General features: G+C 41.2%; 1 protein-coding gene across 8 annotated transcripts in view; it reads left to right on the forward strand.

Annotated features, from left to right (window-relative positions):
* The first annotated feature begins 3,969 nt into the window (after window positions 1–3,969).
* LOC135558651 (disco-interacting protein 2 homolog C) overlaps window positions 3,970–24,646 on the forward strand; it is a 240,401-nt gene continuing 219,724 nt past the window's right edge. For 5 of the 8 annotated variants that reach the window (XM_064992627.1, XM_064992628.1, XM_064992632.1 and 2 more), the window contains exon 1: window positions 3,971–4,307. In XM_064992627.1, coding sequence (XP_064848699.1) covers window positions 4,229–4,307 — 79 coding nt within the window. In that variant the 5' untranslated portion in view covers window positions 3,971–4,228. Of the gene's footprint in view, window positions 4,308–24,646 lie in introns of all 8 variants that reach the window. The other 3 variants (XM_064992625.1, XM_064992626.1, XM_064992631.1) reach the window with 1 other exon arrangement.

The following is a 24,646-nucleotide window of genomic DNA, read 5'->3' on the forward strand; positions in this document are numbered from 1 at the left end:
TAACTGCAATGCTATTGTGTGACTCGACTATTTTCATGTATGGTATTCATAAATGCATGAATAGGGTCATTCTACGAAAACGGTGGCTTTCCTGTCCCCCGCCTTAACCACCAGGAAAAATGTCAGATAATGACACAATGTTTCTGTTGTAATCCTTAAATCTGTTGGTGCACCCATTCGTCAATCTAAGTAACATAAGAAAATAATCCCCATCAAAATTCATTAGTTTAAGCTAGAGAGCTGTTTGTTTGTGTGGGGGCTGCATCTCAATCCACTGCACCCGCCTATTTCGGCCTTACGCATCTGCGGAGGAAGGTGGTTGAGCTACAGCGGTGTTTGTCAGACCATGAGACATCTTTTCACAAAAACGTCTGTACTGTCTGAAGGTAACCCATACAAACAAATGGAGGTAGTTTTGTGGCCCAAAAAACATGGGGTTAAATGTGTGTGTAAAAATATTTACACTACCGTTCAAAAGTTTGGGGTCTCTTAGAAATGTCCTTGTTTTTGAAAGAGAACCACTTTTTGCATCAAATTGATCAGAAATGCAATGTAGATGTTGCTAATGTTGTAAATGACTATTGTAGCTGGAAACAGCAGATTTTTTAATGGAATATCTACGTAGGCATACAGAGGCACATTATCAGCAAACATCACTCCTGTGTTCCAATGGCACGTTGTGTTTGCTAATCAAAGTGTATCATTTTATAAAGACTAATTGATAATTAGAAAACCCTTTTGCAATTGTTAGCACAACTGAAAACTGTTCTGATTAAAGAAGCAATAAAACTGTCCGCCTTTAGACTAGTTGGAGCATCAGCATTTGTGGGTTCGATTACAGGCTTAAAATGGCCAGAAACAAAGAACTTTAGGACAGACACTATGGGCTATAGTAGTAAGAGCCAAATTCAATATTTTGTCATCTTTTTTGGGGGATACCTAAAGGGGTCCAAAAATTCTAAATCCAATAGCTAAATGATATGACCATCTTAAAACAATTCCATATGTTATCTTAGTACTAAAACATATAAAAGACAGTTATATTGCAAACATTTTCTATATTGAGATATATACAGTTGAAGTCAGAAGTTTACATACACTTAGGTTGGAGTCATTAAAACTCATTTTTCAACCACTCCACAAATTTGTTGTTAACAAACTATAGTTTTGGCAAGTCGGTCAGGACATCTACTTTGTGCATGACGCAAGTAATTTTTCCAACAATTGTTTACAGACAGATTATTTCACTTATTCACTGTATCACAATTACAGTGGGTCAGAAGGTTACGTACACTAAGTTGACTGTACCTTTTAAACAGCTTGGAAAATTCCAGAAAATGATGTCATGGCTTTAGAAGCTTCTGATAGGCTAACTGACATCATTTGAGTCAATTGGAGGTGTACCTGTGGATGTATTTCAAGGCCTACCTTCAAACTCAGTGCCTCTTTGATTGACATCATGGGAAAATCAGCCAAGACCTCAGAAAACAAATTGTAGACCTCCACAAGTCTGGTTCATCCTTGGGAGCAATTTCCAAACGCCTGAAAGTACCACGTTCATCTGTACAAACAATAGTACGCAAGTATAAACACCATGGGACCACGCAGCCGTCATACCGCTCAGGAAGGAGACGCTCAGGAAGGAGACGACGTTCTGTCTCCTACAGATGAACGTACTTTGGTGCGAAAAGTGCAAATCAATCCCAGAACAGCAGCAAAGGACCTTGTGAAGATGCTGGAGGAAATGGGTACTAAATATCTAGATCCACAGTAAAACAGGTCGACACAACCTGAAAGGCCACTCAGCAAGGAAGAAGCCACTGCTCCAAAACCGCTATAAAAAAAAGCCAGACTGCGGTTTGCAACTGCACATGAGGACAAAAATCGTACTTTTTGGAGAAATGTCCTCTGGTCTGATGGAACAAAAATAGAACAGTTTGGCCATAATGACCATCGTTATGTTTGGAGGAAAAAGGGGGAGGCTTTCAAGCCGAAGAACACCATCCCAACGGTGAAGTACGTGGGTGGCAGCATCATGTTGTGGAGGTTGCTGCAGGAGGGACTGGTGCACAAAATAGATGGCATCATGAGTGAGCAAAATTATGTGGATATATTGAATTAACATCTCAAGACATCAGTCAGGAAGTTAAAGCTTGGTTGCAAATGGGTCTTTCAAATGGACAATGACCCCAAGCATACTTACAAAGTTGTGGGCAAAATGGCTTAAGGACAACAAAGTCAAGATATTGGAGTGGACATCACAAAGCCCTGACCTCAATCCTATAGAACATTTGTGGGCAGAACTGAAAAATCGTGTGCGAGCAAGGAGGCCTACAAACCTGACTCGGTTACACCAGCTCTGTCAGGAGGAATGGGCCAAAGTTCACCCAACTTATTGTGGAAGCTTGTGGAAGGCTACCCAAAACGTTTGACCAGAATTGAGCAATTTTAAAGGCAATGCTACCAAATACTAATTGAGTGTTTGTAACCTTCTGACCCACTGGGAATGTTATGAAAGAAGTAAAAGCTGAAATAAATGATTCTCTCTACTATTATTCTGACATTTCAAATTCTTAAAATAAAGTGGTGATCCTAACTGACCTAAGACAGGGAATTTTTACTAGGTTTAAATGTTAGGAATTGTGAAAAACAGAGTTTAAATGTAATTGGCTAACGTGTATGTAAACTTCTGACTTCAAGTGTGTGTGTGTGTGTGTGTATATATATATATATATATATATATATATATATATATATGTGTGTGTATATATATGTGTGTATATATATATATCAAAGAACACGGTCAATACCATGACAATCGTTGTCCCTCGGTTCATGAATCGTGGTTTTGTGACATTTTGAGTTAAAAAAAATATTTAAATGTCATAAAACAAAGTAAAGTATTATAGTTATTTAGTGGATTATGTAACAAAAAAATTAACTACATATTATAAATAATTTACAGGGAATTGCTGTCCCTCAACTTCATGTCACTGGTGTTACCCCATTTATATATATTTTAAAAAATGCAACATCCTTGCCAACTTCCTTCTGGGTCAAAGGTTAATTGGAGGTGGAGCTGTTTTGAAAAACATATGGTGAGTCTGCACTCTCTCTTCATTTGGTAATTTCATGTGAAGCTTTAACAAAGATGTATCACAAGTGACAAAGTTTATAGTAAGGGAAAATGACATTTGATTGAAATAATTTATCAAATCACATGAGTAAGTAATTTATTTACAATTTAAGAAGTGCGGTTTGAGCTACTGTGGCCACCATCTTAGATATTCTATATTTTCTTCAGATTTGTCACTGGTGTTAATGTTCCTGCTGGTTTTAATAGAATAATCTGACAGTTTGTCACTGGTGTTATAATAGAAAAATGTGTTTTCTTTAAAGTAAATTTATTACTAATAAAAACAAAATGTAACATTATCATGAACATTATTCTGTCAGATTTATATGCAAAGTAAATAGTTTAATTATATTCTGGAAAGCCTGAATTGTCATTCAGATATAGATACAGGGAGAAGGCAACACAAGCATTTTTATCTATTTAATGTAGTAAAAATACATTAAGATGTCATTTGTATTGATTAACACTGCTAAGTAAAAATAAAACATATATATAAAAAAAAAGACTGGTCAAAAGGCCACAATTTTCGTAGAATGACAAAATCAATATATGCATATGAATGTGATATCTGAAAGGGCCCAGCCTTAACTCGAACCCCTTTCCAAACCCACCCGTAAACAACAGCTCACTTCAACCCCTGATTTTGCACCATGAAGCCTCTGAAATATTTTATATTTGAACAGTTGGGGGGACAATGGGATGTTAAACCAACATAACGTTCTTCTGGATGGAGACAGTGGGTAAAATCTCGAACAGTTCTTGAAAGTGGGTATTTGGCGCCCTCCACAGGGCTCAAATGTGGTCTCGTGTGTGCCAGCAACGTTTGTGTATCGCTCAGCAGCGCTCTGAATTACAGTAGCAGTACATTTTCATACTACAGGGACAACCAACCATGGCTGGACTTGAATAAGAACGCGAGCAAAGCGATATTCGAATTCGCCCAAACGCTTTCCGCATTTCTATTTCCCACTCAACTCGCTACTCGTTTGCCTTATGCATCGGCGCTCTGCGGAGAAAGGACAGTCAGTGTTGAAAGACTTCACTGGACTCAGTGAGGAGAAGAAGAGAAGAGCAAGACAATTTTAAAGCAGAATGGCGGACCGTGATACTTTACCCCTTCCTTTGGAGGTGCGAGATAGACTTGCTGAGCTGGAACTGGAGTTATCAGAAGGTAAGCAATATTTTAATGTCCCCTTAATATAGTTATTATATTTAGCAGAAAAACGGACATTCTTTGCTGCAGAGAAAAGGGAAAGCTTTGTGGGAATTCATGGATGGATCTTGCGCGCAATGAGCAGAGTACTGCCGCAAATTCATGCTGAATCAAATCACAGTACATTGCGACATATCAGTTTCATTATAGTTTTATATCACACCACAGAGTGCAATGTGTTCTCATCAGATTTTGGCTATTAGAAATAGAAAGATTGTGACCTTGAAACAAATCATTAGGCCAATTTAACATTGATATTATCAAATGTATCAACTGATGGCATTTTTAGATTGATTCAAGGTATTATTGGGAACTCATACAAAGTAGCCTATTCCACTTTAGTGTTGCCTAGACGTCACGTTTATCATGTGAAAGGTTCATTTTTAAGTGGCTGTTGAAGACCGAAGAACACATTATTTTTCTGTCAAGTTGACGATGGACAAAACTATAGCCATAGTCTTGAATTTGACATGTTCTTCCAAATTTGCTAGGGTAGGCCTACAAATATAACCGACACTATTTGTAAACTTCACTTTGTGTCATGTTTCCGGTGCAAGAGCCGTTACCAATGTTTTTCTAGTTTCTAATGGGGAGTCGTGAGCATAAGCAATTGTCATTTTTAGTTGCAGAGCTCAGCCATTTATTCTGAAGAATTTTTTAAACTCAAAATGCACATACATTCTCTCTTTTGTGGTCCATTAAATGTTCAAAAGCAATGGAAAGGCTATACACTTATTTAATTTTATATATGGGCATGTTGATATTGCCCTCTATTTAAAGAAAAAAAGAGTTCCATTGTTCAGTGTATTCATATATATGGGGGTTGTCTAATTTAAGTCTGTGAGGACAACTTTGGGGGATGAGATGCACAGACAATAACTTTTGAGTTTTTGAGCAATGCAAGTTAAATTTTAATTCACACTATGCTTGTGTGGTGTAAATGGTGGAATAGTTCTCATAACTGGATTTACTAAGGGGTGCCTTACTGCATTATTTATTTGAATAGTTGACTGTCCTTATCCAGCACAACATGAAATGCATAGTTATTCACCTCTCAGACTTTGACCTATATTCACAGCACAACCTCTTTGACTGGGGCTCCTGAGATCAAACGCCTTGGGTAGATAGTGATAGGCTACAACAGATCATAACTCAGTGCTGGAGTGCTGATTTAGGAGGGGGGCACTTGACATGTATACGACCTAGGTGTGCATGGAATAGGGTCCAATTTGAGACTATATTTTAGGAAATAAGAAATGTGATAGTATTCTGGTCAAAACCGGTACAGACACGTACATGCCCCGGCCTGCTGTGAACCATGGAGATTTGTGATGTTCTTATGCGGATAGAGAGTATTAACGGAGGTCAATCAGCAAGGCCCGGCATGCCAACAGGTGTCCGGACCGACCTAATCTGATTGTCAGGTGAAGGTTAACATCAAACCAGTCCACCAGCTGTCCTCTCAGTGCCCCTTGACTTACACTTCATCACCAAAAGTATATGGACACCTGCTCGTCAAACATCTCATCCCAAAATCATGGGCATTAATATGGAGTTGGTCCCCTCCTTTCTGCTATAACAGCCTCCACTCATCTGGGAAGGCTTTGCACAAGATGTTGGAACATTGCTGCAGGGACTTACTTCCATTCAGCCACGAGCGTTAGTGAGGTCGTACACGGATGTTGGGCGATTAGGCCTGGCTCACAGTTGGCGTTCCAATTTATCCCAAAGCTGTTCAATGGGGTTGAGATCAGGGCTCTGTGCATGCCAGTCAAGTTCTTCCACACCGATCTAGACAAACCATTTCTGCATGGACCTTTGTGCATGGGGGCATTGTCATGCTGAAACAGGAAAGGGCCTTCCCCAAACTGTTGCATCAAAGTTGGAAGCACAGAATCATCTTCAATGTCATTTTTTGCTGTAGCGTTAAGATTTCGCTTCACTGGAACTAAGGAGCCGAACCATGTAAAACAGCCCCAGGCCATTATTCCTCCTCAACCAAACTTTACATTTGGCACTATGCTTTGGGGCAGGTAGCGTTCTCCTGGCATCCGCCAAACCCAGATAAATCCATCAGAACTGCCAAATAGTGAAGCTCCAGAGAGCACGTTTCCAAACTCCAGTGGTGGCGAGCTGTACTCCACATCAGTCGACACTTTGCATTGTGCATGGTCTTTGCATTGCGCATGATCTTAGGCTTGTGTTCGGCTGCTCTGCCTTGGAAACCCATTTCATTAAGCTCTTGATGAACAGTTATTGTGCTGATGTTGCTTCCAGAGGCAGTTTGGAACTCGGTAGTGAGTGTTGCACCTGAGGACAGATTTTTATCCGCTACACGCTTCAGCACTCAGTGGTCCTGTTCTGTGAGCTTGTGTGGCCTACCACTTCTCGCCCTATCACCCGGGTAGCTCGAGCAGGGCAGAAATTTGAACAAATGACTTGTTGGAATGGTGGCATCCTATGACTATGCTCAGTTGAAAGTCACTGAACTCTTCAATAACGATATTCTACTGCCAATGTTTGTCTATGGAGATTGCATGCATGTGTGCAAGTTGGCTAAAATTGTGGAAATAACTAATTTGAAAGGGTGTCCACATACTTTTGTGTATATATAATACAGTCAAAAGTTTGGACACCTACTCATTCAAGGGTTTTTCTTTATTTGTACTATTTTCTACATTGTAGAATAATAGTGAAGACATCGACTATGAAATAACACATGGAATCATGTCGTAATCAAAAAAGGGTTAAACAAATATATTTTATGTTTGAGATTCTTCAAAGTAGCCACCTTTTGCCTTGACAGTTTTTCACACTCATGGCATTCTCTCAACCAACTTCACCTGGAATACTTTTCTAACATTCTTAAAGGAGTTCCCATATATGCTGAACACATGTTGGCTGGTTTTTCTTCACTCTGCTCTCCAACTCATCCCTAACCATCTCAATTGGGTTGAGGTTGGGTGATTGTAGAGACCAGGTAATTGATGCAGCACTCCATCACTATCCTTCTTGGTCAAATAGCCTTTACACAGCCTGTAGGTGTATTGGGTCATTGTCCTGTTGAAATACAAATGATAGTCCCACTAAGTCCAAACCAGATGGGATGGTGTATTGCTGCAGAATGCTGTGTTAGCCATGCTGGTTAAGTGTGCCTTGAATTCTAAATTAATCAGACCGTGTCACCAGCAAAGCACCATCACACCACCACCTCCATGCGTTACAGTGGGAACCACATATGCGGAGATCCTCGGTTCACCTACTCTGTGTCTCAGACGCGGCAGTTGGAATCAAAAATCTCAAATTTAGACTGATCAGACCAAAGGACAGATTTCCACTGGTCTAATGTCCATTGCTTGTGTTTCTTGGCCCAAGCAAGTCTTCTTATTGGTGTCCTTTAGTAGTGGTTTCTTTGCATCAATTAGACTATAAATGCCTGATTCATGCAGTCTCCTCTGAACAGTTGCTGCTTAGATGTGTCTGTTACTTGAACTCTGTGAAGCATTTATTTGGGCTGTAATTTCTGAGGCTGTTAACTCTAAAGAACTTATCCTCTGCAGCAGAAGTAACTCTGGGTTTTCTTTCCCTTTGGCGGTCCTCATGAGAGCCAGTTTCATCATAGCGCTTGATGGTTTTTGCGACTACTTGAAGAAACTTTCAATGTTCTTGACATTTTCTGGATTGACTGACCTTAATGTCTTAAAGTGATGATGGACTGTCATTTCTCTTTGCTTATTGTAGCTGTTCTTGCCATAATACGGACTTGGTCTTTTACCAAATAGGGCTATCTACTGTATACCACCCCTACCATGTCACAACACAACTGAATGGCTCCAACACATTAAGAATGAAATTCCACAAATCCACTTTTTACAAGGCACACCTGTTAATTGAAATGCACCTGATAATTGAAGCTTTTGACTGGTACTGTGTGTATCTGAGCCAGGGTGTATTAATTATCTGGATGCATTCCCTGTGGGCGCTGGTCAAAAGTAATGAACTATAATAAAGGGAATGGTGTGGTATTTGGGACACAGCTTCTGACTCTGTCACACCACTGATTTACACGCTAAGGGCTTATACTGTTTTCTAGTTTTACTGAAGCTGTAGGCATGGAGAACTTGCCTAGACTGTATACATACATAGTGTCATCACTAGTCAAATGTGCTATATCCGACGCAATCTGATCGGTGAAGAAATCATGGTTATGCAATATCTTCTCCTGATAAGTGAAACGATTGACAGAGGCTGCTGAATGGCATATTATTTTAGAGGCAGTAGGCATGTTGGACTATAAATACATGGTTTGGTTAATCACTAGTCAAATGTCTGAAGCAATCAGATTGGCCAAAACATTATTTGGTGCAACATGTACTTCTGTTATGTTTGGCTAGCATACCGCTTGACACATGTAGTGCACCCTTTTTACGCAAAAAACAAATCACTGAGCTCGGTTATCACTATTGCCCAATAGTGTCATGACCTCTGCCTCAGAGATCAATGTTATAAGGTGTCCTGTCCTAAACACGTTGTTTCATTAATTCATTGCTGTTCACACAGCTGTACCCTTTTGACATAGCTATGGCATAAATGTTGAACGGTCAATAGACTCAATTGATTAACTTAACTCACTTGGTTCCATCAAATGGAAGTTGTTCAACACCCGGGCCTAACACATGCATAAATATGATACATCATGGATCAAATGTAGGATCTTTCATTTGATCCCTCTGTTATATGTGCAGACAGTGATGTTACATTTCCCCGACAAGCCGATTCTTCAATAAGGAAGAGATGTAGGAACCATTTTGACTCAAGCATAAGTTTCTCCTGTTGCTTACTCACATTTTGGAGTTTCATACTTCAGCCTCTCCTTGGTCATGTCGGGGTCTGATATGATGCCTGTTTCTGTCAGACATTTGTAGTTTTAAAGCCATACAGTTCAAAGAATTCTCTCCCTCAATAAATACTTATCCTCACTGTACTAGCTAGCTACTGTTAATAACAGTTCTGTCTGCTCTGTTTTGAAGCTACAGGCCTACAATTAAAATATCATATAATGTGGCCTGACCTTGATTGTTTGTATGCAAGACATGCAGCAGACTACAATATGTCTAATGCACTTTATTTGGAATGCATGAATTCAGAGAAAATTACCCTGAATAATAAATGATACAGTAGCCAAGGAAAATATGGTAGGTGTGTTTATACAGTGCATTGCTACTTTTCGTTCAAGCTAAAATCAGACACTCTTTGTCTAAGTGAAGTGCATTGACACTTATTTTTTTATGCAGACAACTCGGGATTCTTTGTCTTCTGAAAGCAGAATAATATTGTGGCGTGTGGGGGGGGATTTTGTACATTGATAAAACAACCTTGTTTTATTCTGGCAGCCGACCTAATGAGTCGTACAGCCTAGCTCTGACTAAGCCTGTGGCTCTCCCCCTCTGTTTGAATGTTTAATGAATTCTATCCTTGGCATTTCACAGAATATGTCACTGTTGCGAGTCAAAGTGCCATAATCACCCAACGCCAGACCGGTGGTGGTGAGTTATAATGACGCTCTCCACTGTTTTCAGTTGAGATCAAAACAAGGTGTAGTCGCCGACCTTTGGATTGCGATTATGACAGGTGTCTTGCCGCCCTTCATTTTGTGACATAAGTCATTATTGGCATGTTTCAAAATCCTTAAGTGCTCCCTTCTCTTCTGCCCTACCAAGCAAAAAGGCAGTAACTGCTCATTTGGGCAAATTAGTTCATGTAATTTTTGCTACATTAAATGCATACTTAATCATGTGGACAACTATCCTTCCTCTTGTGTTTTGGAGAAAATGGAGGTCATGTTAGCAGTAAATGCATAAGTTTACTGTGAAACCAAGGTCAATAAAAGCCGTTTTTCTCAGTTCGACGCTATGAGCAGTTACTGCCTCTTTGCTTGGTTGGGCATAATTGCTTTGTCCTTATGATAAGGGGACACACATCAGCATACCTAGCAGCATTCACCGAGACCGTCACAGGTATGTCATTCAGATACAAAGAGAGTCAGTGTTTCCTGTTTATCATGGAGAATTAAATATGACAGGCCAGGGTCAAGGCTCACAGAAAATGTCAATGGAGACAGGCAGGTAGAGGTGTACACAAGAAACCTGATATCTTCACTACCTTTTCTATAGTAGACAGTCTGTATTTGCCTTGCTATATTTTTTTGCATCCTCCCAAATTCCTCTGTCTTGGCTTTCACTGTCTGCGTCCCAAATGGCATCCTGTTCCCTGTGTAGTGCACTACTTTTGACCAGGGCTCATAGTGCTCTGGTCAAAAGTAGTGTACTACTGTATATAGGGATTAGGGTGTTATTTGCGAAATTGTCTGATTCAGCCAGCCCATCCAAGTGCCTGGTGCTCTTACCTTTGGAGTGGCAGTTGCCATAGAGATGTCTTTCTCCTCCTCCCTCCTTGGCGGTGAGTTGTGATGAGAGTGATGATGACACTGTTGGTTCCAAGATGTCATGACTATCTCTATGCTGAGGACACTAAGGTCCCAGGTCGATAATATGTAGTCTTGAGTTGACGCTTGCTTGTGAAAATGACATGAGATGCCAGGGGCTCGGAGGCTGCTTTGCCTGAGAACATTCTCCGGTCTGTATACGTTTTTAGAGGCTTCAGTTATTCATTTTGAGGCTTGAGTTTTACTGTCCTTGCCTCACCAATGAATTAGCAGGATATTCAGCAGCTTCAGAGAATTGTAATTATTGATTCACATTCGCAGTCGTGGTTACATAATACAGCCATTGTAAGTCAGATCAGATGGGTGTAGGTAAGGACTTTCTCTTAGTCCTCATTCGATATGTTTTTCAGACAGTATTTAATCATCATTGATTCTGAAGACTTGTCAGTGATTTAAAACTTCAGACATGGTACTGTTAGTATTCACTCATTCGCTGTTCCGCAGGCAGCACCTCATTGACAGTAACATTTGTTTCCTTCACCTAATCACTACATTCTTCACTGTGAGATGTTGAATAAGCCAGCCTGAGCAGTGTATTACTGTTCTTGAACCAGACTGCAGGAATTGGACAAAATGTAATTTATAAGACACTAAGAAAGTCCAGTATTTTTAGACCTGTATGATCTGTCTCCTTTGACAAAAACAACAAACTAAGCATATCAAACCGTTACGGGAGCCCACCACCACTATACCTTCACTGCCTTTCTGATTTCTCTCTGTCTGCGTCCCAAATGACTCCCTATTCCTTTTATATTGCACTACTTTTGACCAAGAACCGATATGGAACCCATCAAATGTAGTGCACTATGTAGGGAATAGGGAACCATTTGGGATGTACCCCTTAGGTATTAGAGGATGTCAACCTGTCCTCTATGTCCAGAAATCTGCCAAAGCCAAACAAATGCCTATTGTTCATCATCTGACATTTCAGTGAGCCCTCAGGTTTGTGTTCTCCCCATGACAGAGGGGAAATGAATATTTACACCGTTGCCTCCAAAGAATAGCTTCAAGCTTTTGAATTATGACAGTATGACATGTACTGTAGACTAGCTAGACTGTCTCTGCTGTGGAAATCCTAAAAGGTCTGTTACTGGTATTACCTACCTAGCTCTGTGGATATACAGCTAGCTAAATGCTGTCTTTAACAGTCAGTGTATCATCCTACATGCTTCATCCAAAATGTCACCCTATTCCCTACATTAGTGCATTATGGGCCCTGGTCAAAATAATTGGCCTATACAGGTATTATGTTGCCATTTTGGATGTAGCCACAGCCTACTCTTGTTGTAGGGCCTTTGAGCCTCATCTCATTCCCTCCCAACTTCCAAATCAAAATGGTGTTCTTCTGTGCGTGAAGATACTGTATTTGGAAGGGTCTGTGTTGGGATGCAGTGGTTTATGTCCATCCCATCTGCTAGTGAGCATTTGTAGATCCAATCAACAGGGCTGTAATGGTGTGAATGGTTGGATACCCAGCATAACGCAAAATTGGCTGAAACTAGCAGGAACAACTATAAATATTGCGTTCTTGACTCCTATTAATTGGCTGGATTAATGAGTTATATCCCTAATGGCACCCTTTTTCCTATGTAGTGCACTACATTTAAGCAGGGCTCATAGGGATCTGGTCAAAAGTAGTGCACTGTGTGGGGAATAGGGTGCCATTTTAAAATGCATTCATGATTCCTCTCTCGTCGTAGTTGTGTGTCTGATTTTGTTATCGCCTAGTCTATAGGTAACCTGGTGTTTGCTGGCAGGCAGTTTGACTGTTTTGCTTTTAAGGCAGTGTCATATTTCAATGCAGACATTTCCCATGCCACCCTGATAACATGCGGAATGGATTTTTGAAATAATAGGAAAAGGCAGGGTTGTTCAAAGTATTGTTTATTAAGATTTCCATGTTTTTCCATGAGGCAATTCTGAGTTGACAGTGACACACAAACCGCATTATTCTGAGATGAACTTAATGTCCCCCCCTGTACTCCCTGTTCACTCATGATTGCATGGCCAGGCATGACTCCAACACCATCTTCAAGTTTGCCCATGACACCACAGTGATCACCGACAACGATGAGACAGCCAATAGGGAGGAGGTCAGAGACCTGTCCGTGTGGTGCCAGGACAACAACCTCTCCCTCAATGTGATCAAGACAAAGGAGATGATTGTCGGCTACAGGAAAAGGACTGAGCACGCCCCCATTCACATCGACGGGGCTGCAGTGGAGCAGGTTGAGAACTTCAAGTTGCTTGGTGTCCACATCACCAACAAACTATCATGGTCCAAACACACCAAGACAGTCGTGAAGAGGGCACAACAACACCTATTCCCCCTCAGGAGACTGAAAACATTTGTCATGGGTCCTCTGATCCTCAAAAAGTTCTACAGCTGCAAAATCGAGAGCATGACTGACTGGTTCCATCACTGACTGATATGGCAACTGCTTGCCCTCTGTCCGGCAGGCGGTACCGGCGAGCCTAGGTCCAAGAGTCTAGGTCCAAGAGGCTTCTCAACAGCTTCTACCCCCAAGTCATAAGACTCCTGAACAGCTAATCAAATGGCTACCCAGACGCCTCTTTAACACTGCTGCTACTCTCTGTTAATATCTATGCATAGTCACTTTAACTCTACCTTCATGTACATATTACCTTGACTAACCGGTGCCCCCGCACATTGTACCGGTACCCCTTGTATGTAGCCTCGCTATTGTTATTTTACTGCTGCTGTTTAATTATTTCTTTCTTTCATTTTCTATTTTTTTACTTTACACTTATTTTTCTTAACTGCTTTGTTGGTTAAGGGTATGTAAGTAAGCATTTCACTGTATTCGGCGCATGTGACTTAACATTTGATTTGATGTGACTATTTTGGATAGGCAGGTTAATATAATAGTCCATTTAAAATGTTTACGTGGACACACAATCCTGTTTCCGTGGACACACAATCCTGTTTACGTGGACACACAATCCTGTTTACGTGGACACACAATCCTGTTTACGTGGACACACAATCCTGTTTACGTGGACACACACTCCTGTTTACGTGGACACACTCCTGTTTACGTGGACACACAATCCTGTTTACGTGGACACACAATCCTGTTTACGTGGACACACAATCCGTCTACTGATGGATCTTTTGATCGGCAATCAAAATGACCTACCAGAGTGAACATGTTTTTTTTTTTGTGAATAGTTTTTACATTAAAAAGTCATTTCTAAGATGCAACTTTCAGTTTTTCTTTACTCACTTCACTCGCACATAAGAGGGAGGCTTCCGCTACCCGGTTTGGCACAAGCACAGTTCAAATCCACTGCTGGAATGTAGATTTAAGCTGTTTACATGTCCTAATAATTTGAAAGATTGCTCAGAAAACCAGGTTTTAATCGGTTTAATATTGAATTATTAGTGTGCATGAAAACATACTCAATGACATGATTTCTCAAGTTCACAACCTCACATGCTTCTTGCGTTCAACTTGTAATGAAGAACACTGTGTTTTCTGTGTACTGGAAATCTTTCTCTCCAGTGGAACGAAGCCCATAACTCCCTCATCCTGTTTTGACCCCCCCGCTCCATCCCCTCAAAATCAAAAAATGTAACACCTTTTGTTTTGCTTGGTAGGAAACCAACATCCAGCTCATGTTAAAACAGTGTGGAGGCCATGTAGGGAGAATCCCATTCCTTTCGTAGGGGAACCTTCACTGTCACATGGACACCAGTAAAGCCATGGTTTGTGTTCCAAATGACACCCTATCCCCTATGGTGCACTACTTTCGACCAGGGCCCATAGAACTCTGATCAAAGTAGTGCACATTATACGGAATAGGGTGCCACTTGGGAGACACATGAAATTTGCATTTCTCTGTGGCAGCTTGTGAATCTAACTGCTGCCACAGCTTCAGATGGGTGGGTGATGTCATTCTTGGACTGGTCAAAGAGGGGCTGTCTGTCTGTGGCAGAAAGTTGTTACTTGAGGATTGCATCAGTACCCCGCTGCTCACAGGCAGTTTTTAGCATAAAAAGTGTATATTTGTGCCCATCCTTTGATTCCTTCTCAGCTTGCTTTGAAGCCAGCATGTTGGAGGGCTCGTCATTTAAAGTCTGGGGTGAGAAAGAATCCAGTACTCCCCTGTTGTGAAAATAAATTAAACCGATATGGAGATGCAACCATGGCCTTATTCCCACTTTCAAAACATGGAGACGACAAATATTTGCTACAGATGCTGCGTTTCCCTTTTGAGGTCCCATCCCGTTGTATTTGTTATTGCTGCTAAAGGTGAGGTTAGTTTACAGTTCCAGTGATGACCCTGCCTCCCAACCCTCCCCTCTAACCCCACTGGGCCTGGCTATGATGAATATTTTCCTTTCCATGTTAATCTCCACAGACCTCTCATTGCTCAACCAAAACTCGGTTTATAATGACATTTTAGCTAACTGTTGTCTGGGACCCTAGAGAACAATATATACTGTAATAGTGAAGTGTGACACAATCCCAACATGAGAGAGTGATCACAGAGCTCAGTGCAGATGAGCCCAAACCTTTGTCCGTCCAGACAGCGGCAGGCTGTATTGCAAAATAAGGTAGTTAATAATTTAAATAGATCAGGTTTATTAGATTCAGACCAGATGAACAACACATGGGCCTTTCAGTGATGCACGGTGAATGTATCCCAAATGGCACCCTATTCTCAATAGTGTGCTTTGGCTCTGATCAAAAGTAGTGCACTATATAGGGAATAGGGTGCCATTTCGGACACAGTTAAACTCCACAGAGCATTTCGACTGCATTTTTTTTTACCCTTCTGAAGATATCCAACCTAACTCTTCTGATGACATCACAATGTCAATAGAGTCTCTGTGTGAAACATTCTTTTCCTGCCTGGTTGTTGAACACATTCTAGACTTCAACTAAACAGTGGATCTTTGTTACCTCAAACAGAGGACTGGGATGAACTCCCTTTATTGTGCTGCTCTATCTCTTCTTCCCCTCAATTCTGTTCTCTTATGTTGTGTGAACTGTACTCAGGTAACAGTGTTGATTGGGTGTTGAAGAGCATTGAAAATATAAGAAACAACCAGTCATTTTCACCCATATCTGATATCCTCACTCAACCAATTAATCTATGCATCAGGCATGTTGTCATTGTATCATTGTATGCTTAGTGTATTGCCTACTTTTTCTATACTATTAGAAACCGATTAGGTAATATCACAAAGTCAGACCCATTCTAGGAGCCACGCAGCCCACATAAAATTTTATTAGTCACAAGCGCCGAATACAACACCTTACAATGCAGTTAAAAAAATACTGATAAGAAATAAAAGGAACAAGTAATTTAAGAGCAGCAGTAAAATAACCGTAGCGAGACTGTATCGGTACCTCCCTGTATATAGTGTCAATGTGCGGGGGCACTGGTTAGTTGACGTAATATGTACATGTAGGTAGAGTTAAGGTGACTGTGCATAGATGGTAACAGCAGAGAGTAGCAGCAGTGTAAAAGAGGGGTGGCAATGCAGGTAGTCTTGGGATGCCAATTGATTAGATGTTCATGAGTCTTATGGCTTGGGGGTAGAAGCTGTTTTAGAAGCCTCTTGGACCTAGATTTGGCACTCCCATACCGCTTGCAGTGTGGTAGCAGAGAGAACAGTCTATGACTAGGGTGGCTTGAGTCTTTGACTATTTTTAGGGCCTTCCTCTGACACCGCCTGGTATAGAGTACCTGGATTGCAGGAAGCTGGGCCGCAGTGATGAACTGGGCCATTCGCACAACTCTCTGTAGTGCCTTGCGGTCAGAGGATGAGCAGTTGCCATACCAGTCAGGGATCCAACTAATCAGGATCCTCTCGATTGTGCAGCTGTAGAACTTTTTGAGGATCTAAGGACCCATGCCAAAACTTTTCAGTCTCCTGAGGGGGAATAGGTTTTGTGCCCTCTTCATGTCTGTCTTGGTGTGCTTAGACCATGTTAGTTTGTTGATGTGGACGTCAAGGAACTTGAAGTTCTCAACCTGCTCCACAACAGCCTTGTCGATGAGAATGGGGGCGTGCTCGGTCCTCTTTTTCCTGTAGTCCACAATCATCTCCTTTGTCTTGATCACGTTGAGGGAGAGGTTGTTGTGCTGTTACCACACCGACAGGTCTCTAGGCTGTCTCGTCATTGTCAGTGATCAAGCCTACCACTGTTGTGTCATCGGCAAACTTGATGATGGTGTTGGAGTCGTGCCTGGCCGTGCAGTCATGAGTGAACAGGGAGTACAGGAGGGGACTGAGCACTCACCCCTAAGGGGCCCCCGTGTTGAGGATCATCGTGGCGGATGTGTTATTACCTACCTCTACCATCTGCGGTCGGACCGTCAGGAAGTCCAGGAGCCAGTTACAGAGGGAGGTGTTTAGTCCCAGGGTCCTTAGCTTATTGATGAGCGTTGTGGGCACCATGGTGTTGAACGCTGAGCTGTAGTCAATGAATAGCATTCTCACGTAGGTGTTCCTTTTGTCCAGGTGGGAAAGGGCAGTGTGGAGTGCAATAGAGATTGCATCATCTGTGGATCTGTTGGGTCGGTATGCAAATTGGAGTGGGTTTAGGGTTTCTGGGATAATGGAGTTGTGAGTAGAGGTTGACCGATTAATCGGAATGGCCGATTTAATTTGGGACGATTTCAAGTTTTCATAACAATCGGAATTCGACAGATTGAATCCCTGAACTGACCAGGTAAAAATCTTGCAACCTTATGGTTAACTAGTCCACCGCTCTATCCACCTGCCTCACGAGGAGCCCGCCTGTTACGGGAATTACATTTTTAAAAAATCGTCCAATAATCGGTATCGGTATCGACGTTGAAAAATCATAGTCGGTCGACCTCTAGTGAGCCAGTGAGCCATAACCAGCCTTTCAAAGCACTTCATGTCTACAGACGTCAGTGCTATGGGCCGGTAGGTTACCTTAGTGTTCTTTGGCACAGGCACTAGGGTGGTCTGCTTAAAACATGTTGGTATTACAGACTCGGAGTGGTTGAAAATGTCAGTGAAGACACTTGTCAGTTGGTCAGCGCAAGTTCGCAGTACACGTCCCAGTAGTCCTTCTGGCCTTGTGAATGTTAACCTGTTTTAAAGGTCTTACATCGGCTGCGGAGAGCTTGATCACACAGTCTTCCGGAACAGCTGGTACTCTCATGCATGTTTCAGTGTTATTTACCTTCAAGCGAGCATAGAAGAAGTAATTTAGCTCGTCTGGTATGCTCGTGTCACTTGGCTGGGCTTGGCTGTGCTTCCCTTTGTAGTTTGTAATGTTTTGCAAGCCCTGCCACATCGTGAAGATTGTCAGAGCCGGTGTGGTATGATTCGATCTTAGTCCTGTATTGATGCTTTACCTGTTTGATGGTTAGTCGGAGGGCATATCGGGATTTCTTATAAGCTTCTGGGTAAGGGGCGGCAGGGTAGCCTAGTGGTTAGAGCGTTGGACTAGTAACCGGAAGGTTGCAAGTTCAAATCCATGAGCTGACAAGGTACAAATCTGTCGTTCTGCCCTTGAACAGGCAGTTAACCCACTGTTCCTAGGCCGTCATTGAAAATAAGAATTTGTTCTTAACTGACTTGCCTAGTTAAATAAATGTAAAATAAAGTAAAAAGAGTTCCGCTCCTTGAAAGCGGCAGCTCTAGCCTTTAGCTCAGTGAGGATGTTGCCTGTAATCCATGGCTTCTGGTTGGGGTATGTGATGGATGGATGGTCACTGTGGGGATGACATCATCAATGCACTTATTGATGAAGGGTGGCAGGTAGCCTAGTGGTTAGAGAGTTGGGCCAGTAACGAAAAGTTGCTGGATCAAATCCCGGAGCCAACAAGGTAAAAATCTGTCGTTCTGTCTCTGAACAAGGCAGTTAACCCATTGTTCCCCGGTACACCGTCATTGTAAATATACACTTGTACGTAACTGATTTGTCTAATTAAAATAAAATGTTTTGTACTCCTCAATGCCATCGGCGTTGTTTCGGAACATATTCTACTGGTGCTTCCTGCTTAAATTTTTTGCTTGTAAGCAGGAATCAGGAGGATAGATTTGCCAAATAAAGGTGGTGTAGAATTTTTTTCCCCTCTGGTTGCACATTTAACATGCTGATAGACATTTGGTAAAACGGATGCAAGTTTCCCTGCATTAAAGTCCCCTGCTACTAGGACTCTGTGGCCTCAGTCTGTGGTGGTATGTAAACAGCTACGAGCAATACAGATGAACGCTCTCTAGGTAGATGGTGTGGTCTACAGCTTATCATGAGCTACTCCTACCTCAGGCGAGCAATAGCTCGAGACTTCCTTAGATATCAAGCACCAGCTGTTATTTACAAATATACATAGTCCGCCACCCCTTATCTTACCACGCACCGCTGTTCTATCCTTCCAGTACAGTGTATAACCAGCCAGCTCTATGTTAATATTATCGTCATTCAGCCACGACTATTAGTTTTAAATGCGATGTTGATACATTAATCTTTTGCATTGTTCACCTATTTTATTCTCCAAAGATTGCACGTTTGCTCGCAGAATGGAAGGAAGTGGAGGTTTATTCGATCACCTAGAGGCAGCCCACCCTCTTGCCACTTTTTCTCCGCCTCCTCTTCACTGGGATCTGGGCCTGTTCCCGAGAAAGCAGTATATAATTTGTGTCAGGCTCATCAGACTCGTTAAAAGAAAAAAAGAATTCTGCAAGTCCGTGGTGAGTAATCGCAGTCCTGATGTCCAGAAGTTATTTTCGGTCATAAGAGACGGTAGCTGCAACCTTATGTTCAAAGTAAAAACAAAGCAAATAAACAAAAAAACAATCGGTTGGGAACACGTAAAACATCAGTCTTCTTTTCTGGCACCATTGTTACATCACATTAAGATAAAGATAATAGCAAATCTCATGTCTTGAAAGGAAAGTTAGCCCTGTGGTTTACAGTAGAATGATCATGCTTCTTTGGAACAACACAAGGCAATATGTAAGAGTTCAAGTGAAATTATAAGTTCCATCTGTCCCTCTACAGAATAAAGCCCCTCACTTTGCCTTATCCTTTGAATCTCTCTAAAACTGCTTTCTTCCTTGAAGACATTTTATGAACCAGTCTAAAGAACGTTTTAGATTAGGCATGAAGAGAGAAAAAGAGTGGATAACTGTGGTATTGTGCACTAAACATAAATGGTTCTGTATCTCACTGCTTGGAACTAACTTAGGGCTGGGTGGTTTAGAAGTTGGGCCTCTTGTTGTTTGCTTCACAGTGCATTGGGTAATAAATGTTGTGTAGAGTCGATGGAAACGTCTGCCAGGAAAGCTCCCTGATAAATTAGTTGCAGTGTAGAGGCTACATGCTGCTAAATGTTTTCCATTAGAGCGACCACACTCAGAGAGTGGGAAGGAAAGACAATGTCTGACTGTCGTCCTTCCTGGAATGCAAATTTGTACATTATTGATTATGCTTTCACATTTCGAGCCTACTCGATAAACTTAAGTAACAAAGCATGAAATCACAGCATCAAATGTGGTGGCTGAATAACGGTGGTGTTTGGGAGAGATCAGCAACAGCATCCCTAATGTTGGGTTAAAACTCAATGGGAAGCTATCCAACACTTTTTAAATGTTTTTTAAAGCTTTCCTAATGCTAGCGGCTAACATCTGCCCCAAAAAGTCCAGGCGTGTGAGCTGCATGGTCTCCAAATTGTCTTGGAACTGTTGAATCAGCTTGCTCTGGGAGAGGTTTGATAGCACTGATTGGATCAAGGAAAAGAAATGGAGCAAAGCTGCCTTTTCCGAAAGCCAAACCTCTGCTTCACTCTTTGTTTGACTTTGAACCTTGTTGCTTTTCAAAATATGTTACAAAATCTTACCTGACTATTGGTAGTTTGGAGATGCGCCAAGCCGCCTCGCCGGCCGTTGGAGGATAACTCCAGATGGCATCTTTTGTATTTGTAAATGAAACGGTCTGCTGTAGGAAAATAAAAAGCCCTCTTAGATGTAGGGACGACTTCCTCTGAACCTACAGTACCAGGTGTTGATATTGTAAGGTGGTTTGGAATGTGTGCTTTTCCTCTCCTCTGCAGTTTTCATCTGAGTAATCTAACTGCACAATCAGCACACAGTGAAGAGAAACATTGCTGCTGCCATTCACTCTTGATGTTTTGCATTACTGAATGAGGCTTATTTGCATATTTCTGTCATTGCTTCGGCTCCCTAACCAGAAGGCACATTTCCCCTAAATGTAATCAATTCCAACATGAAACAAAATGTGTAAATGGTTATAGAGCTATGAAAATGACTGCACATTGAGAAGCTACTTTCTCATCTGACAGTGGCAACATGTTCAGGAAAGGTGTTTTAATCTGCTGTTCAAATCATATCCCTTATCTTCAGTGATAATAAATGCACAATTTAAATGTTTTGATTTGCATTTTTTTAATACTTGATATCTTTGACCAAGTCTTGTGCAACAGACTGGGAAGCTTGAGGAACTCACTTGCGATAGTGTTGTTGCATGTCAGACCCCATTGAGTCATTGATTAACACTTGAATCGTATCCTCCCTTTGAACCATGTTTCTACTCCGCTCCTTCGTCTAAAGTGTCTCAAAACAAGTTCCAAATGCATCAGGAGTTTTTCTCTTGTTATGTCAATCACTGAATATCACTCAATTAGCCCATGTCAGCTAAACAATTTTTTTTATTGTAAATTAGTCTTGCCAGATTACTACTAATTGTAGTAATCATGGTTGAATTACTGGCTGGGGGGCAAATTGATTTTGTTAGTCACTCTCACTCAGATATAATATTAAAAATGGCAACATTTCTCTCCACCCTATGGCAAAATGGGTAGAATAACAGAGGTGCATACATATGGCGGCCCCATGCACTTACCACAAATGCCTTTGCTGGATTGCACATTGCTCTTCACTTTTTTTTCTGTCGTCATTGGCACAGCATACTTGGCCCTAATTCTTGCTCCAAGACGCAGGCAATTTGAAAAACCCCAAAGTAGACTGTTGATTTATTGGCACTTTGAAACATGTCCCGTGGCGTAGTTAAACTCAGTCCGCAGTGCTAAAACAATGACTCCATAATCAAATTCCGACATCTTTATGCATCTTTGCCATTGCAGGAAATTAGCTGTAAACTGCACGTTTTTCACTGCCCCATGGCAGTGAGTAGAGTTGCAGGACATTAACTCTTAAAACATTTTTTTTCTGTCCGCTGTAAAGAGTGAGGCCTTTACATTTTTTTTGCGCACAAGGGGTGAGACCCCCCCCCCCCAAAACGATTTCACTAAGGGCCCCCAAAAGGCTGCATGTGTGGGTATGGATGTGGGAATACAGACCCTAGAGCCACTGCTGTCCCTCATAACGAGTTCAGATTTTTGGTGGCCCCTAGTGCTGAACGATTAGTGCTTTTTGAGGCCGGTTCGATTATAAAAAGATATATCAGTTTTCGGTTTTGATAATTGTTTACATTAAATGCACTATGCATCATTATTATGTTGGTTGAATGCTGTAACACAGAATAAAACAATTAATACATGTCCCATAATGGTATTGACTGCCCATTACTGCTATTCACCTACTTTTGCATGAACAGATACTGTCGCATGGTATCAGCCCATTTCAACACAACATAATTCAGCTAGCTAACTAGCCCTGCTTTTATAGCTGAGATGCTAAAAAGTTGTTGCGTACCATTTTGTTTTAATTATAGTAGAAGAAAAGACCAACAAATTAAAATGAAGTTTGATCAACTGCCAAGTACCAGGTTAGATGAACCTCATGGTTTCAGGCTATACGCCGCAATGATGATGAAGATGGAAAGCTGTGGGCTCCAGTTACTCGATACATTGGTGTGTTAAATGCACTTTGCATTTGTGTGTTCAATGCACGCTAGCTAATGCTTGTTTGTATCTAACAAGCAATGTGTATTGCATAAAGATTGCTAGTTAGCTTGTAATAAGGACTAGTGAGCTGTATCCGTTCAAATAACCGATCCTTGCACAGATCCAATGCACCCAGACTATGTTCCATCAGTCTTCCCAGCAAGACTAGCAACTGATGCTGCTTCTAAATTGAACAGATATAAGATGAGTCTATTCGAGCCGCCACGTCCAAAATGTACAAGCTCCAAACACTGTCTAGTGTGGTACCAAACCAGAGTTCAGCCAGGGAGAATCATTTGCTAATGTTAACTCTATAGACTAAGTAGGCCTATGTGCTTTAATATGCATTTGGATATTTATTCAAACCTTGAACAAGTAGATGTAGATATTGCTACAGGCTACTTTGTGCCATTTGGTAGGGTTGTCTCCCTAGCTTGTCTCCCCAGTTGAAAGCACATAAATGCAAGCCAACAAGATTAAACTTTTGTAAATACAAAGCTTGTTCAAGGGCAACCAAAGACTGGAAGTAGTTGCTTGACATATCTAAGACTAGCAAATTAGATTCAGATTAATTTATCTCGCTAGCCAGGCAACTAACGTCAGCTAGCCGGTGAAAAACTTAGGGGTAAACAAACAGTGACATAAGTATAATGCGACAGCTTTACTAGATTTACTGTCAGTGTTATCAGGTCGAGTAACAAATTAGAGGCAGAATAAGTATCATGTAATTATTTTGTTACAGCAAAGAATGTAAACAAGTGAGGCTGCTGAATTTTTCTATTGAAACAATGAAGTGTCAGTAGTTAGAATGGCGCCAAAGTAGCGCTGTCCCCGACAATTTTATTTATTGTTTTGTCAACAGTCATCCTGTTCTTTTGACCAATCGATTGGTTTAAATGTTTAAAATGATTTTTCCGTATATAGACAGACTCACCCTGTGTGTTTGAATAAAATCAACTACATATGCTCTGAGCTTGTCTGATGCTTTAAGCACACTTTGATTAAATCCTGTTATGGCGAGGCGTTCCCCCAGCCCTCCCCCATTCAACTGAAAAGGTGGCGCGGGGAATTCAAAAATATTCTTTCGAAATATTTAACTTTCACACATTAACAAGTCCAATACAGCAAATGAAAGATAAACATCTTGTTCATCTACCCATCATGTCCGATTTTTAAAATGTTTTACAGCAAAAATATATGTTGTGTTTATGTTAGACACCACCAAATAAAATAAACATTTTTCCCAGCCAAAGATGGTCACAAAAGCAGAATTAGAGATAAAATGAATCACTAACCTTTGATAATCTTCATCAGATGACACTCATATGACATCATCTTACACAATACATTTATGTTTTGTTCGATAATATGCATATTTATATCCCCAAATCTCGGTTTATGTTATTTTCATATATATCCAATAATGTTCCAACCGGAGCATATGTTTTCATCTGCAGCCAAATGGAACGATGGTGATATCAACAGACAAATGCGCAACAGGGAAATTGCATTCTGCCAGGACAGTGACTCATTCCCCTCCCATTTGGTCAAAGTTCACGCCAGAGGCTTCATTCCACGGTCTACTGAATGAGGACATCTAGTGGAAGGCGTAGGAAGTGCTAACAGATCCATATCTTATTTGGAAGTGAAGAGGCGATGACAAAAAATTATACCCGCATTCAGAATTACACTTCCTGTTTGGAAGATTGCCTGCCCTATGAGTTCTGTTATACTCACAGACATAATTCAAACAGTTTTAGAAACTTTTTGGTGATTACTGGGATGGAGTTTGGCAATATAAATATATTTACCACACAATTAACAAGCTGGTTTTGATCTCTTTATCGCCATAACAATAGGGTATGAAGTGTTTGGCATATGCTGTGTCATTACTCACAGAATCCAAGGGTTG

This window comes from Oncorhynchus masou, chromosome 17 (assembly GCF_036934945.1).
Source record: "Oncorhynchus masou masou isolate Uvic2021 chromosome 17, UVic_Omas_1.1, whole genome shotgun sequence".
NCBI classification, from domain to species: Eukaryota; Metazoa; Chordata; class Actinopteri; order Salmoniformes; family Salmonidae; genus Oncorhynchus; species Oncorhynchus masou.